The sequence below is a fragment of the Triturus cristatus genome, chromosome 12 (assembly GCF_964204655.1).
Source record: "Triturus cristatus chromosome 12, aTriCri1.1, whole genome shotgun sequence".
Taxonomy (NCBI): Eukaryota; Metazoa; Chordata; class Amphibia; order Caudata; family Salamandridae; genus Triturus; species Triturus cristatus.
This window is the reverse complement of record NC_140595.1, coordinates 155,726,126-155,742,816: the sequence shown is the minus strand read 5'-3', so window position 1 is coordinate 155,742,816 and position 16,691 is coordinate 155,726,126. Positions and strand designations below refer to the sequence as shown.

The following is a 16,691-nucleotide window of genomic DNA, read 5'->3' as shown; positions in this document are numbered from 1 at the left end:
GTCTCCAAATGGACAGGGTATGGCCAATACAGTTATTACAGTTATTAGATGGTATCAAACATTGATGGCTAATGGAAGAATTCACATCTTTGCTTAGAATTAATTTGTTATCTGCTGTGTAGGTGAGTCAGTAGATGGAGGGACTGGGTGGGTAGTTTGACAGATTAATGGCTTCTGTACAGCTAGACATAAGGATTTTGTAAATATCACTGAATTAATGAATGATTGATTTGGTTGTATGGGCAACTTAGCATGTGGGAAAGTGGGTATGCAGCTATTGGATACAAAACAACAGGCATTTTTTAATTAATACTATTTCATGGGCGCGTGGATGCAATTTGTGAATTGATTTGGTGATTTGGGTACAAGGGTGGGTTGGTAGAAGGACATACGCTTGATGAATGTTTATAAAATTTCTAATTTTCTGTAGGCTGATTGCAGGTTATGGGATGGTGGCTCTTCAAGGGGTAGTGTGTGTGTCTGTGTGTGTGTGTGTGTGTGCACGTGTGTGTGTATATGGTAAACAGAAATGGTATGTGAAAAGTGATTGATTTGTATGCACTTGATGTTTTAGAGATCAATTGATAGAAAGTTTTTTTATACAATAATTTCCTTATAGCCACGTGTGGATGATTGAGCGTTTGTGCTGGACGCTTAGGTGAACTCATGGAGTTTGGGAGACGCTGAAGATGAGTGAGGATTAATGCTAAAGTCCACAAGACACTACTCCCTTCAACATGGTCTCTCTGATCAGGCTATAAGCTATTAGCTTGTAATTAGCAGAGTAACCGTCTCCCCAGTGTTTCATCAATTGAAGATGATTAGTTATGCAAAAAATTTCCTTGCACAGTTTAATATAACTTTAGCTGTGTTTGTATTGTAATTTAAATGCACATACCGTGTCCTGAAGTTCCAGTACTCGGTTGACAATGCCAGTCATCTTTACCCATCTGCTGTCCAGAAATTCAGTACCGCGACTGTAGGATCGACGAACTGCAGTGGTGAGCAATGCCTTCATCCTGGAGGGGTACCCCAGTTCCACTTTCTCAGTCTCTTCCTTTTCTGGCTGTTCCTCACTCGAAGTTTCCCCACAATTCTGCCCTCGTTGTGCTTAAGGTAATGAAAGTAATGTCAGGAATTTTATATGACATGCCCGATCACCATTGATCTCTTCTCATTTAAACTTAGTATCATTATGAGTCAAGTGCACAACAATTTAAAAACAAGTATGCAACCTACACCCAACCCTGACCCAACACAAGGTGCACATTGGAAACAATTTGGTGCAAATAAATATATGATGATCTTCCTCATGGCAGCATACAGCCTTGATTGTGCACTACCACCCTTAACAAACAACCAGCAACCCGTGCAAAGTAAATAGAAGAAATACTAGTGGCCCGGTAAATGCCTGAGATTGTGACAGAAGGCTACGACATTGTACCAACCATCATAGCCCATTTGAAAATATATACACACATAATAAACGATGCATGTCATATCTAAAAAAAATGAATGAACAGAAAAAGTAGTAGTGCAGCTGCCACAATAAGAGTTCACGGTATATTTGCGAACTGATACAGAGTAATAGTGCTAATTGAGCGCATGGTAGTCCAATAAAGTATAGCCACAGATACGGTAAATACTGGCGCTCCAAATAAAACGCCAAGTACCGGTTTCCAGCATAGAGAATTATGTCACATAACCCCCTTATGGAGGTAGTTTTACTTCATATTCAAGCCTCAATTAATTAAATAAAATTGAATTACATTAGATTAGATTCTAGCCTAGTGCACTATGATCTGATTATAAACACAGCATCAAAACAAATTCACTACCATAGTCTATGCCATCATACAAAAGGTAATGAGGCGACCCACTTGCACAATCCTAAGTAATCAAATGGGTATCCTCCTAAAAATATATGATAAATACAATACAAATTATTAAAGTGCACAACATTTTTGTTTCACACATCAAAAAGTACCTAACAGCTTCCCAGCGATATTCCACATACAGAATTACCAGCGAATAAGATTCATCGATTGCACCTGCTGAAAATGTGAAAACATTGGGGAAGACCAATACATACGAAAATGCATTAAAAAAGTGACAAAATATAAACAAAATTATACAAGGAAATGAGAGGATATTTTGATCAAACAGCTTCATATTCATGGTAAGCATTAGACAAGCATTTGCAATGCAATAGGTCTCGCATTTACGCAAGTTTAAGCTATTGGCATTGTAAATGACAATGCGTTTTAATGATGTTTCAAAAACCAAAACATAAATAAAAGGCATTGTTATTAACAATGCCAATAGCTCAAACTTGTGTAAATGCGAGACCTGTTGCATTGCAAATGCTTGTTTAAGTTGGTGGGCAGCCTCACTTTAGGTGCGTGCTGTCCCATTGAGTAAGTGTGCAGATGGATACTGCCTGTTGGGGCTTCAAAGAAGTACCTGGCTTAGTTTCCTCTCTCTTCCAGCTAAAGTGTTTTTTTTTTTTGTATGCTCACAGTAGGCGCCCCAGAAGTCGGGCCTGCCCACCACTTCTTGCCCATGTCACACAGCTACAGTAGTGACTAATCACACAATGGAAACATCACTTGTAAACATCAGGGACCACGTATCATTGTGCACATTCTGCACTGGGCGGAAGGAAAAGCCACTCCTCTATTCGCAATATGCAGTGGAGTAAAATGCTTAATAAGGACAATGCACAGCATAGTTAATCTGGTTGACTAGCCCCTGGGGCCTGGTTGTTCCTCTAGAATCCCTACATGTATGAATACATATACCCAGCTAAATTCAAAACTAGCCATCCTTTCTGACACTCCAACCCCCCTAGCAGTTTTAAATGTTTTCGGGTTTCTTATCGGGTAGTAACAATGTCTGTCATTGGAAAGTTTACAGTGGAACTTAACAGGCCCAGCATGTTACTCACTTGCTGCCTATGTAGTGACCTAGCAGAGGGTTGACACTTCCCCAGCTGCCATGACATCTCAGGTTGCAGATTGAGCTGATTCCACCTCTGGGGTGACATAAGCTTAATCTACCCAATATACCCTTTCCCCCTGTGATTCCCTTCAGAGTTCTTTCATTCTTTTACTATGGTGGTGGGATTCATCACTGCTGTTCTGCTGGGACCAAGGCCTCCACTCCATGAGGATTTACTTTCCCTCATTCCCATCAGGCACCCTGAGTATTGTTGCAACAAGGTGGAATCGCCACAAGGAGGGCACTGCGGCACTAACAGGGGTGGACTTGCCATGACCCGTTTCTTCCACCCTTGTTGAGACGCCGCATTAACTCACCAGTGATACAGTTGTGATATTCCTGGGTGAAAAGGTAGACAGTATCTTAACAGGAGGACCCTGGGATTAGCAGGTGACTTCGAGGAGCGACGGTGGGGCCGCGCGCACCAAGGCGCCTTCGCCCATTGGACTGGCATGCCTCATTTTGTTCGCTCGTTGTCGAGACCCTGCGTCCTACCTACTCTTGGGAGGATTCTTGATTACTGTCCATCTCTGGTTCGTACCCAGCATTATCTATTCATTTTTGATTTGAGGACAGACTCCGGGGCAAGGCGACTTTCCCCTGCCCCTACAAAACCTTGACACATTGTCCTTTTCTCCTTTCTTTTGTTGTCATTTTCTACCTAGGCAGTATCCAGGAACGATCTCAATCAAATAGTATAGAGAGCAGGGTCACTTAGGCCTTGAACGCCCGTATACACACTGTGGGTAGTATCCCTCAGATCACATTCACTCACAACTCACATTTTCATTTGGTCCTGAGGAAGCGCCACGGATCCGGTTGGACCACAGGAGCGCGAAACATGTCGACCACTTTGACCACATTGTAGTTACCTTTTGGGACATTAAGCCCAGCAAGGCAACACCTAACCTACGGGTTTTTTAACCTGTCAAGGGTGCCACCCCCTTTCATTAAATATTTCCTTCGAGCAACCCTTAGACATTTTTAGAAATCACGTTGCACATACCACTGCACCACAATTGTTTTTAGGACCCACACCACACACTCGCATGCACCATACAGCGTTTTCTCTCAAAAGATCTCCGCCAAAGTGACCCTTTGGGGGACCCGTAGGGCATTGCAGCGCTGGCCCGATGAGGAGCAAACGCCCGATGATGAAGCATGACACCTCTCGGGGTGTGTGAGGTCAACAAGAGAAAAGCTCTGCTGCTCCTCTCGACACTTGGGTCTCGTCTAGCCTAGGACCCTCTTTACATACCTTTTCCTCTCCTTTCTACTCTAATGGAACAGTGTCTCCTTATTTGATTGACATAGTTGATACACGGGGCACAGGCACTGGACCACAACAAAGCTCCTGCTCCCCCCCCCCCTCTCTTCTCAAGATAGACTGTTATCTAAGTATTCAAAAATTGAGCTAGATCAAACTTGTGAAGTGAAGAGTGAAGGAGGCATTAGATCAGCATGCAGACCAGGGGGAAGTAATCAATGGACTTCAACAGTATTGATTCAGTTGAATTAACATGTTTATGATGATTTTAAATTGTCACTTGTGTTTGTCTCTCATATAGATTGAATTTTATTGTTATATGTATGAGTTTAATTGTAATTTTTTTCATCAGAATATTGACTTAGGAAATTGTTATTTTGATTGTGTTTCACATAATTAATTGTTTTTTAATAAAGGAAAAAAAAAATTCTGATACATACAAAAAAAAGTTTTCTTTACTTATAATTGATTTATGGAGTTTGGTGTAATAGTGGACTATGAATCATCAGATTGTGCTTTGTATGGTTGAGTGTGGATGAATTGATTATTGATTAGGTGCAATCCAAGAGAGACCCTCTTTTTTCAGACATTCATTGTGCAAGGTAACCCTTCTTTTGGTTAGTGGGGCCACTCTCTCCTTGGTTCAAACATATCAGGTTCTGGGGCAAACATCCAGGAACCAAACCACACTCCAGATTGCCGGTGTATGCAATTTCTGTCATGGAACATTGCCAGAATCCTCCAAAAACTTGGTAAGGAGGATTGGCTGACTTTTGTGGCTGAATTTGACATACTGTGCTCTCAGGAGACATAGGCTCTGGACTCCATAGCCCTAAATGGGTTCAAATCTTCCTGTTCCGATGCAACCCCATCAATTGATGGGAGTAGAAAGGGGGGCCAAGGCATTTTCATGTCATGTTCCATAAGGAACTTGAAGGTTAATGAATTGCAATAAGGCCATGTTATACAATTTTAATCTCCGACTGCCTAAGGTGTTTAACATAATTTTAATAAACTTATATTTTATTTTTATCTCTGCACACCCAAGATGTATTATCCATGAGAAGGGGAAATTAGTTTCAGATTTTGTATATATGCAGAAACATCATATTTCAATAGTATGGGAGGGCAATTTTAACATCACAAAATGTATGTACAGTGCCTACATTGTGTTGGCGAAATAAAGTTTTCTGACTCACTGAGTATGTACAGTGGGAACCATATATGCGGTTTTTCCAATGCTCGAGGGGACGACTCTGGTCATTTTATTCATTCAATTTATGGTAAAGCCCTAACCCTGCTGGTATAATCACATAACTTAACCTTTTCTTTAGATGCCCAGGGAACCACTACAGAAAATCTTCCCACCTTTACAGGGAGGGGTAAGGGTAGTACAATAGAGTTTATCCTCTTATCGAGGGACTTGGCACTGAATCTTGTGTGCCATGAGATGTGGCCACTCCCCTATAGTGACCATAACCCCATCATTCTAAGTTTTTCTACCCCTGCTCTACAAAAAGCATCGAGCAGGACTGTGGCCCCAGTCAGTTACCCGGCAAATAAGGGGGTGCAATTAAAGTAGGACTCTATTGACCAACAAACGTTTTTCGCTGGCCTGGTTACCAAGACTTCCCATGACATTTCATGTGCCTTTCTTTAAAGGCAGACCCCAATGATATTTTAGACAGTTTTGTGGGGATGTGTGGAGTCACTTCATGTGGCCTTCTGTCACACAAACTGCTAAAAGTGCAAGCCTTACAGTCATGGTTCAGCCCTAAATGTTCTACAGCACTTTAAGCACTGAAGCTGGCCACCAATACATATCCTGGTAACGCTGCTGACATTAGGGAAGCAAGAAATATTTAAAGAGATAGCCATTCAGAAAAGGAGACAAAGAAAGAAAGCATGGGAAGGCTTGAATAAAGCTGCCCACTTCAAAGACGCTGGACTTTTTGGGGACATAATCAACCGCCCCTTTTTTTCAGACAGCCCAATCACCAATATTGAGGGTCATATTCCGGAACAAGAGTGGATTATCCACTTCTCCCTCATATTTAATCCAGATAATAAGGGGGAAGGACAAAGGTAAATAGGGATAACTCCCACTTTATTTCAGAGAATAGGGGAACAAACCTTGTAGACCTCATATCTGTTACTAAAGCGATTGAGAGTGCTGAAATGGGAAGGCGCCAGGTCCAGATGGGGGACCCTATATGATGTGGGAAATAATGTCCTAGGTGGGTATCAACGCTTCTCTTCTAGATCTTGTAAAACGCTTACATTGGAACTCCACAACATAAGCCCACTACATGCTGAATTGGGACTCGATTAAAGTTACTAGAGGAGTCAGGCAGGACTGTATATTAGACCCCTTCCTCTTCTCATTTTATATCAACGTGTTAGGTCATGTTTTAAGTTCGTACATTAAGGACGTCTCAAGAATTGGTTCACAAGCAGTCCCAGCATTGCTCTACACGGATGATGTGGTTCTTTTAGCGTTAACCACAAAATGGCCTTCAAAATCTTTAATGGTTTTAATGATTTTATGATTAACCTCAATATTAAAGTGAACCAGCAAAAATAACTTATTACGACCTGTGGCCCAAAAAATAGCACATCTAAAAGCTTTATTATAAGGGGGACCCACATTGAAAAGATACCCGTTTTTAATTACCTTGGGATACTGTTATAGGTGAGTGGGACATGCTAAATGCTAAATAAACCAGAGAGCACAATAAATGGGGAAGGCCTGCAACACCATTTTTAGATTTGCTAAAAAGGCTAGGCCACAAGCCCTTTAAGGAGATGATCCAGCTCTATAAATGTAAGTGTCTTTCAGCTGGCACATTTGGCGAAGGAGTCTGGGGCCATGTTGCCCCTGGGAAACTGAAGGTAGCAGAAAATAGATTTTTGTATAGGCTTTAAGCCATTCCAAAAGCTACATCAAGTTTTATCTCTGTTAGGCCTCGCATCCTTTGGCATGTTTCCCTTGTCTTTTTTGCTTTCTGACCTCCCAGTTTTGACACTGTTTTTGCTGGTTTAGTGTCTCTGTCCACATTCTCACTGCTGTTCATTGTTAAAGTGCAAGTGCTCCTGTTGTAACTTCTACAATGGATTGGTGTTTCCATGATTGGCATATTTGATTTACTGGCAAGTCCCTAGTAAATTGCACTCAGAGTGCCAGAGCCTGTAAATCAAATGCTACTAGTGGGCCTGCAGCACTGATTTTGCCACCCACAGAAGTAGCCCAGTAAAGGTATTTCAGACCCGCCACTGCAGAGTCTACGCGCAGTTTGTAACTGCCATGTCGATCTGGCAAGTGCACCCACTTGCCAGGACCTAATCTTCCCTTTTTCTTACATGTAAGTCACCCCTAGGGTAGGCCCAAGGTACCCCAGTGGGCAGGGTGCTGTGTAAGTTAAAGGTAGGGCACGTACTGGCGTGTGTGACATATCCTGGTAGTGAATTACAGTGTACTTAGTTTTTCACTATGGAAAGGCTATCTGTCCCATAGGATAGAAGGGGGTTTACTTATAACATCTCATAAGCATAACATCCCATTGGGACAAGATAGCAAAATGGAGTTTAGTATGTCTGGACTCAGAATGTAAAAATGCCCCTTTTAGTAAAGATGATTTTTATGTTCTGTGTTTGAAAATACCAGCTCCCCGCCACCAGTTCTGTCACCTGCACCGGGATCTGTTAGCACCACATCGAGCACCGCCTTCACTCCGCATCATAGCCCTGGTCTCACCGACGCCGCCGGACAACCGTCACTGACCTGCTGCCTGCACCGCGCCTTGAGGACACCACACGCTGAACTGCTTCACTTCACTTCGCAAATGTGACGGGTGCCACGACTGGCTCGCACCAACGTGTCGGCCGGAATGCAAAAGGTACTGTTTACGAGTCTGCTGACACCTCCGACCAACGCTGTCAGATGGAATTGTTAGATTCTGTTGTTTTCAGTATCGCGGTAGCCCCGGACAGAGCTACAGACTCGGAAGAATTGTGTTTTTCTGCAATTTTAAAGGATATCTTGCAAAGTATATATTTTTAAGCACTGTGTGTTGGATTCTTATCGTTTTGGTCTTATTTTGGATATATAAAAATATTGGATATTTTTCTAACCTGGTGTGGTGTCCTTTTGTAGTGTTTTCACTGTATTACTGTTGGTTATGTGCAAATGCTTTACACACTGCCTCTGAGATAAGCCTGACTGCTCATGCCAAGCTACCAAAGGGGTGAGGAGGGGTTATTTTAGGAGTGTAACTTCCTTATCCTGACTAGAAGGAAGGGATCCTACTTGGATAAGGTTCAAACCATTGCCAACTAGAGACCCCCATTACTAACAATCTCCCATTTGGAACTGGGTATGGATTTTGTGGAGCACAACCAAGTCATCATGGCCCCTTTATTACTGTGGCTAAAGCTATGGCATAACTCTAGAGCAAAGTTCTCAAGGCAGGTGTTGGTGGACTGCATTAGTTTAGATAATATGCTTGCTATTCCATGGTTGGCTTACATCAAAAACTCCTTTTATACTCTTGGGTATAGCCATTTTGTTGACACACCTGAAAGCATTGCTTCTAAATCCAAAGAAATAGTTAAACGAAGCTTTGAATCGCATCGAGGGGAACTGAGACTTGAAAGATCACTCAATATGAGTTCAGTCTTCGGGTACATGCAAAATTTTACCATCATAGGCATGGAACCTTATTTATCCTGGACTGTCAACCCAGAATGCAGATTTCATATGACCAGGCTGAGACTCAACATCATCCACTTTTTAGTGGCCTTCCCTCTAGAATGCACTTGGTATGCCTCGCTCCCATTCTGTCCATGTGACGGTATCTTGCCAATCCACAGCACACTTTATGCCTTTTGCACCCTGTATCATACTTTTAGAATGTGCTTTTTACACACTATGCTCCTGCACAAGCACCTTACTTCTTATAACAAAGGTTTGTTACATCTACAAAGTTTAGTTTCACCTCAAAATTGCACAGCTGTACTTAGTTATATTGTTGCTGCTATTAAATTGAGGGAAAATGATGCCTTTCAACTGTTTTAGGAGACAGCTCTTACTGTAATGTTAATTGTTTCAAAATGGTGCTAACTGCATATATTTCAAGTTTAATCTAAAATGCCTTTAACTTGTCCTTTTATGGTCATTTGTATCGGCCGAATAAAGATAATTTTGACTTTGGCAAGTGACCCCGATATTGTTAATATGTCCTCGGATACGGGTGTCAATGTTGTTTTGTGGGATGTTCGCAAGTACTTACAGGAAGCCGAGAGACAGTTGGTAGTGTCAGGAGACTATGAACTGACCACTTACAGTTCCTATAAGCAGACTACAGTAAAGTACCATACACTCTTAGGCAACTGGAGGAAGAGGAGACTTATGAGCCCTGAAGAGTTTCAATTTCTATATGTCCAAAAACCAGCTGCTCCATGTTTCTACATGCGGCTTAAGATATATCAGAACAGTGTAGGCCTGCTGGGCAGGCCCAATATTTCTGCCAATGGAAGCCTCTTGGAATCTGCTTCCATCTTTTTGGACTTTTTCCTGCTACCATATGACCTAAATCTAAATTCATACTGTAAGGAGAGTGCTGATTTCATTACAAAAATAGGTGAAATACCTTGGACGTCCAGTTACCTATTGGTCACCATGGACGTAGTTTCACTGTACACTTGAATAGAACACCACCTAGGCATACACGCCTGCAGACATTTTTCAGGGATATAGCCATAGACCTGTAGGACCCCTCCAAGTTGTTATTGGATATGCTTAAATTCTGTCTTGAGAATAACTTCTTCCTCTTTATTGAGATCTGGCGTAGACGGAGGATCTGGACTGCAATGGGCAGTTGTTTTACTCCAAGTTGTGCTGGGATTTTCATGGGGTGGTGGGAGGAACAACATGTGTGGACTGACGCAAATGAGAACTGGACCAATAATTTTGCTTTCTGGACATGATATATTGATGATTTGTTTATCATATGAGATGGTCCCAGGAGTTCACTGCAGGAGTTTCTAACACACATTGCCAGCAATAATTTCAATGTGGCCTTTACACACAAGGTCAGTGAACAAAGGATGGATTTCTTGGACGTGTGTGCAGACATAGTGGATGGGTCTGTACACACCAGTCTGTTTGGCAAAGCTACTGCTGGAAATCGTGTATTACATGAACACAGCCACCACCCAAGAAACCTCAAATGGAATATCCCATATGGGGAATGCCTGAGGGCAAAGCGAAACTGTAGTTCACTTACCAGTAACAGCAAAGAGGAAAGAACCATTGACAAGGAGGTTCGGGGCTAGAGGGTATCCTCACAACGTCCTTAGAGTAGAGAGTTAAAAGGCAAGTGGACTAAACAGGGATGAACTCCAGGTTAAAAATCAGAGAAGGACAACTGTCCCTAATCAAGTCGGGCTTATCACCACCATTAACTCTGAGTCAGGCAGGACCAAACATATGTTGTCTAAGCATTGGAACTTGGTATAGACAGATCCAATGATAGAGCAGAAGGTACTACCTCACCCCTTGGTTACATATAGAATCTTTGTGATTTTTTGGGAATTGTTCGGGTGATTCTGACGGCACGAGGAGGAGACAGGGAAAGGAAGCTACAGCTCCTTAAATGAGAGTACATTCTGCGACTCAATAGTAAGACCCCAGGTGGTCTGAACCTGGATAATGAACTTTTCGTCCATATTAGATGAACTTTTGAAAATCTATGTTTTCTCGAAGTAGCCTTGGACATTTTCGGATGAACACTGTCCCTTTTTCTGATGCCTACCATGGATATGAAACTGATCAATAGCCCCTCATTTGCTTGTTTAATTTTGTTGATGTTTTGTCTTTTTTATTTTCGTATCTTTTGGTCTTGTATGTTCTGTCTGTCCCACTGACTTGCTCCTCCCTAATGTTTACACATTTTCAGCAGGTGCAATTGATGAAACGTATTCACTGGTAGTTCTGTATGTGTAATATCACTGGAAAGGTGATAGATGCTTTTTGGTGTGTGAAACAAATATTTTATGCACTTTAGTAATATATATTATGTATATTATATATTTTTTTAGGGGGATACACGGTTAATTATGCAGGACTGTACGAGAGGGTTAGCCTCATTACCTTTTGTAAGATGGCATTGACTATGCTAGTGAATTGTTTTTGATGCAGTATTAATAATTTAGTGTTAGGCCACTTGGCCAGATTCAAATTTAAATCAATTTTATTTTATTAACTCATTGAGGCTTGATTATGAAGTAAACCTGCCTCCATAAGGGGGTTATGTGACACAATTCTCCATTCTGGAGAGTGGTACTTGCCCTTTAATTTGGAAATCGAGTATTTAAATTATTCGTGACTATGATTTTTTTGGATGACCATACTCTTAATTAGCACTATTACTCTGTATCAGATTACAAATGTACCATGAAGTCTTTTTGTGGCGGTTGCACTACTACATTTTCTGATCATTCATTTTATTTAGATATCACATGCATTGTTTATTATGTGTATATATATTTTCAAATAGGTTATAATGGTTGGTGCAATGTTGTAGCCTTCTCTTGCAATCTCATGCATTTACTAAGGCAATAGTATTTTTTCTATTCACTTTGTACAAGTTGCTGATTGTTTCTTAAGGTTGTATGTGGCCGTGAGGAAGACCATTCAGATCAAAGCACATCACCAATAAAATTTCTTTTGAATCCAGTCCTGGAGTATGAGTTTGTGTCTTTAACTTTAGAACACGTATCATCTAATATATATATATATATATATAAACAAGGGTTAAAGGAACATTATTGTTAAGCAAAAATGTCAGTTATATAAACTAACATTTTAAACTAAAAAAACCCATTAAGATTCACCAGTCATAGATAACTGAATTAACTATAAGTTGGGCACTCTCCATGCACACTGTGTAAAACTGTGTAAAACTGTGTAAAACGTTCCTGGTGTCACGTTCTGTAGACCCCAGGAAGCATAGTGCTCATATTAAAGAATCATGCATCATTCCACTACGAACACCCAGAGCTTGCTGTTTTGGTTGGGCCCTGCTGCAGTCTACCCTACATCCCCCATGGCTAAAGGCCTTGGGTGGTAGGGGGTTGGCCGTCAGTGGAGTGTCGGGCAACAGGGTATTTTGGGGACAATAACTTCACTTTTGCATAGGTGTTTTTTCAGTGAAGACAGACAGACAGACAGACAGACAGACAGACAGACAGACAGACAGACAGACAGACAGACAGACAGACAGACAGACAGATAGATAGATAGATAGATAGATAGATAGATAGATAGATAGATAGATAGATAGATAGATAGATAGATAGATAGATAGATAGATAGATAGATAGATAGATAGATAGATAGATAGATAGATAGATAGATAGATCTGTACCATACCAATACTTGGCGTGGTCTTTGGGTCAACCCATTGCTTAGCATTGGATGACTTTCTTGTTAATCTAATTTGCTTAGAACTTACTTTATTGGTTTGTTCCTCTTCTTACATGTGTCCCTCCTCTGGAGCATAGCTTCTTTTGAACCATCCTTTGGATCAGAAGAAGTGTATCCTTCCAATGTCTACATTCAGAAAACTATTATTTTTCATGCATTTTCTTGCCCTCTCCCTTGCGATCTGCTTCCACCACAAATCATTGCTTTCGTATTCTCTCAGTGTTGTTCCCTCTTCGCCCGATTCATCCATGGTTTCCCGCTCCCTATGCAGCTTTGTCTTCATTTTATTTTTCACCACTTCTCTCCAAACTCCTCTATTGGTCCACTGCCGCTACCACCATTCCTAGTGAGTTTTATATCAGCAAGCAACATTAGCAAATCGGAAAGGTCAGGTAGTGACAAAAGACGAGACCTATTGGCTTTTTGAATGCTTGTTCGGTCTGGCCAAGAGTAATCTTTAGCAGTCTCACCAGCATCAAGCAATATAGAAATTATAATTAAAAAAGACATACATATTTACATAAATAGACTGCATTGGACTCAGTTTGTGTTAGCCTTCTTCATCCATTGGTCTACAAACCGGTATTCACATTTTGCTTCCGCCCACCACAACATACAACATGAGACAATGGGGGAGCCCACTTGAGTTGTTAGCTCTCTTACACTGTGAGTGACAGCATTTGACCTTGATCATTCACATCTGTACATCCATTAAAAAAGATGTATGCATCAGTCCAAAGGTTGGTGAGCCAATACTTTTCTTTGCAAACGTGTGTTATTTTATACTCTTTCTATTTTTTTTAATTTAGTTTTCTGTCATCCTTATATTTAAACGATACCTTCATTTTACAGTATTTCAAAGATAATAATACCTTTTTTGCGCCAGTGAGAGCAGTATTTTTCAGTGATGTGCATTAAAACTAAAGAGAGTTTCTATGCCTGTTTTACGTACACAGGGCTGCCAGGAAGCACCAGTACTTGTTCTACTAAAATTATATGGATTGGTTATTTTTTAAAAAATTCTAAATGTTTACCATAGGCATGTGGGTGTTATGTGAAGACATAATTTTGGCCCTGCATTTCATTATTGTGACATGCCCTTTCAAGAAAATACAAATCTAAAAATAAAGCATCGTACCAGCTTGCCAATGCCACATACCCACACCTATCGGCTTTGCCAGTGCTTTATGGAAATATTGGCAACTTGCTCACTACATGGGGAATAAATAACCTGACCTGATAAATGTGCTGAGTTTTTTAGAGATTAGGCCATTTAGAATAATGCCAAATAAGAACTAATAAAAATATAACCCAGTGATTGATAGGCCCGACTCAGGCGAGCCTGCCATGTGACTGGCCCTGTTCCAACTCTACTAGCCTTTCAGAGGCATGCGTTTGTAGTGAAACCATCTACTCTACCATTGGCCGCTTTCTTCTTCTTGCTGAGTGAAGCACTTCGGCCTGGACCAATGAGCAGCCAGCCCGTCTGCGCGTGAGGTCATTTCCTTGTGGCTTGGCACATGCTTCTCATATCATGCTCCCGAACACCTGCTTCCGAATGCGGCCGGTGATAGAAAAGGCCAGAAGATACATATGTTACGACACGAGCGGGGGACGGCGCAGAACAGACAGCAATGCCAGTCTGCAGGCCTGCGGGCAGCCGCGTCCTTTGTGAGGCGCAGCCGCCGACTCCCCGCCGAGCACGCATTGAAAGAACACGACGGAGGCCGCCGGCAGCACGGGCCGCAAAGCATGCCTGTCAGGCCTCTGACCGAGGGGGCGGGCGCGAGCCCGTGTTTCAACACTGGACTCGTTACACGGACCTGGGAAAACGTGTTGGCAGTGCACCCCAGTAATGCATCGAATTTAAAAATGAATACATTCTACAGTGCGCCTGGCAACCCTGTATGAGCTATGACATGTTTTTCAAAGCCCCGCTGAAATGGAATGGCTGATCACATGCGTGAAATGCTGAGCTGCTTGACAGCAGCCATTACCTCTTCCTCGTCGCGGGCCTTACTTATTTTGGCTTTGTCGCATGGACAGTTTATTCTCCAGTAAAAAGAAGAAGCGTAGGTAAAGCCAAGAGGCCTCTCCTTTTGGCTTTGTCAAGGCAGAGCTATTGGCTGTGGCACTGCTTTTTGCCAAAGCAGTTCAGTATTTCAAACAAGTATTTACAATCCAATGGTCTCGGCATTGTTAAAGTTAGAGCTATTGGCATTGCTCATGACATTATTTTTGTTTATGTTTTTTAAAACAAACATTTAAAGAAACGGCAGGTGAGGAGCGCGTAGCAGAGCACCATCGACAAACACATTCATGGACGGGAGAGTAAGAGATTTGCCCAGAATTAAATATGTGGACTCGACCCCGAGGCTCGAACCCTGGTTTCCGGCACCACAGTCCGGGTTGCAAATGGATGGGGAATAACCAAATTGTGCGCAAGCCACCCGAGGATATAGGAGCACATGGCAGAGCGCCGTATACGTAACACCTTTAGTACATCCACCCTAAGTGATCAGCCCAGATTCACCGGATGTTGAAACAATGCCGAGGCTCGCACCCGGGTCCCCAGCTCCGAAGTCGGCAGCTATGTGCAAGAAGCGCAGACCGGGGAACCGAACCCGGGTCCTCAGGCATGCATCGCATGCGCTCTACCACTGAGCTACAGCCCCCCAGATGACACGCTGCAACCTTTCCCTACGAGAATCAGTGATCGGTCAAGGGAAAGTGCCGTAGTATTTTTTGTTGCAAATTATTTTTTATAGCGCAAACTTGAGCAAGGAATTGGAACGCCTTACATAGCACCGTATTTACATTACACATTCAAGTACGGGGAGATAAAGTGAAATGCGCACCAGAATCTCAGACTGGGGACACGACCTCGGGCTCGAACTTAGGTCGGCGGCGTAGCCGACGGACCACATCCCTCACACATGAGACAAATAATGTGGGCGCGACCCCGAGACAAATGCCGCGTATCGCAGCGCCAAGCCCTCCCAGTGAATTAAACAGTGCCGCTCCGTGCGGGGGGAGGGGGGGGGCAAGCGATGCCCCTGCCCCCGAGGGGTTTGAGCAATTGGCATAGCACCATATCAAATAAACACCCCGCTAAATTCCGTGCCCCAGCAGTAGAGGTGTGGGGGGGTATTGGAGCGAATGGCATAGCCCAGCCCAGGCCAGAGAGGAATCACGGACTCTCCGAATCGCCACCAGGCCCGGGACGGACCCGAGGAACCCCCAGCGTGTCCAACAGAGGACAAGCCGGCGTGAAAACTCGGCGCGACTGGCGATGTCGAGCGCTGCTGCTACCCCTTAACCCCCAGGCGAACCTCCTGAGGGTTACTGCCCGCCCGGGACCAGGGCACCCAGCCGAGCGCCACCGGGACCAGGGGCGACCATGGCCTCATCCTGTTTAGCCGCGCTGCCTGCCCCGAGCCCCGCACATAAGGATTGGAGCGCTATACATGAGCACCGTATATACATTACACAGAATTGGTGCACTATACCTGGAGGAGTGTGGCTCAATGGTTAGAGCGGCAGACCCTGAAGCAGAGTTCTGGCCAGGGACCAGGGTTCGATTCCTTCCTTGGCAGGGCTCGGGCTCAATTTCCTCGGACCTGTCTATTCTCGCCTCGGTGCCTATTCTAATCATGGGCCCCACGCTGCAACTCTGGGCAATAGCTTGCTTAGCCTCCACACCGGCCCCAACAGCGCTAAGGATGCCTGGCTTCACCCTGGGGGTGCCCAGGAGTGGACACTTCACAGGGAAAGCCAGGAGGGGTTCCACAGCAGTATGAGTATCAGCGCCAGGAAACCGCAAAGGCGACACCACAAGGTGGCCGTCTGGTGACAGTGTGCTCTATAAGTACCTTGACATTTACATTTATACCTGAGCACCGTATTTACATTACACAATCTGGCACGGGGATAAGTGAT

At 43.1% G+C, this 16,691-nt stretch overlaps 1 protein-coding gene across 2 annotated transcripts in view; it reads right to left on the bottom strand.

The window, feature by feature from the left end:
• The window catches only part of POLR3GL (RNA polymerase III subunit GL), a 549,275-nt gene that overhangs the window by 343,178 nt on the left and 189,406 nt on the right, over nucleotides 1-16,691 (bottom strand). For both annotated transcript variants that reach the window (XM_085636711.1, XM_085636712.1), the window contains exon 6: nucleotides 899-1,110. In XM_085636711.1, the coding sequence (XP_085492837.1) occupies nucleotides 899-1,110 (212 nt within the window). The remainder of the gene's footprint in view (nucleotides 1-898; nucleotides 1,111-16,691) is intronic.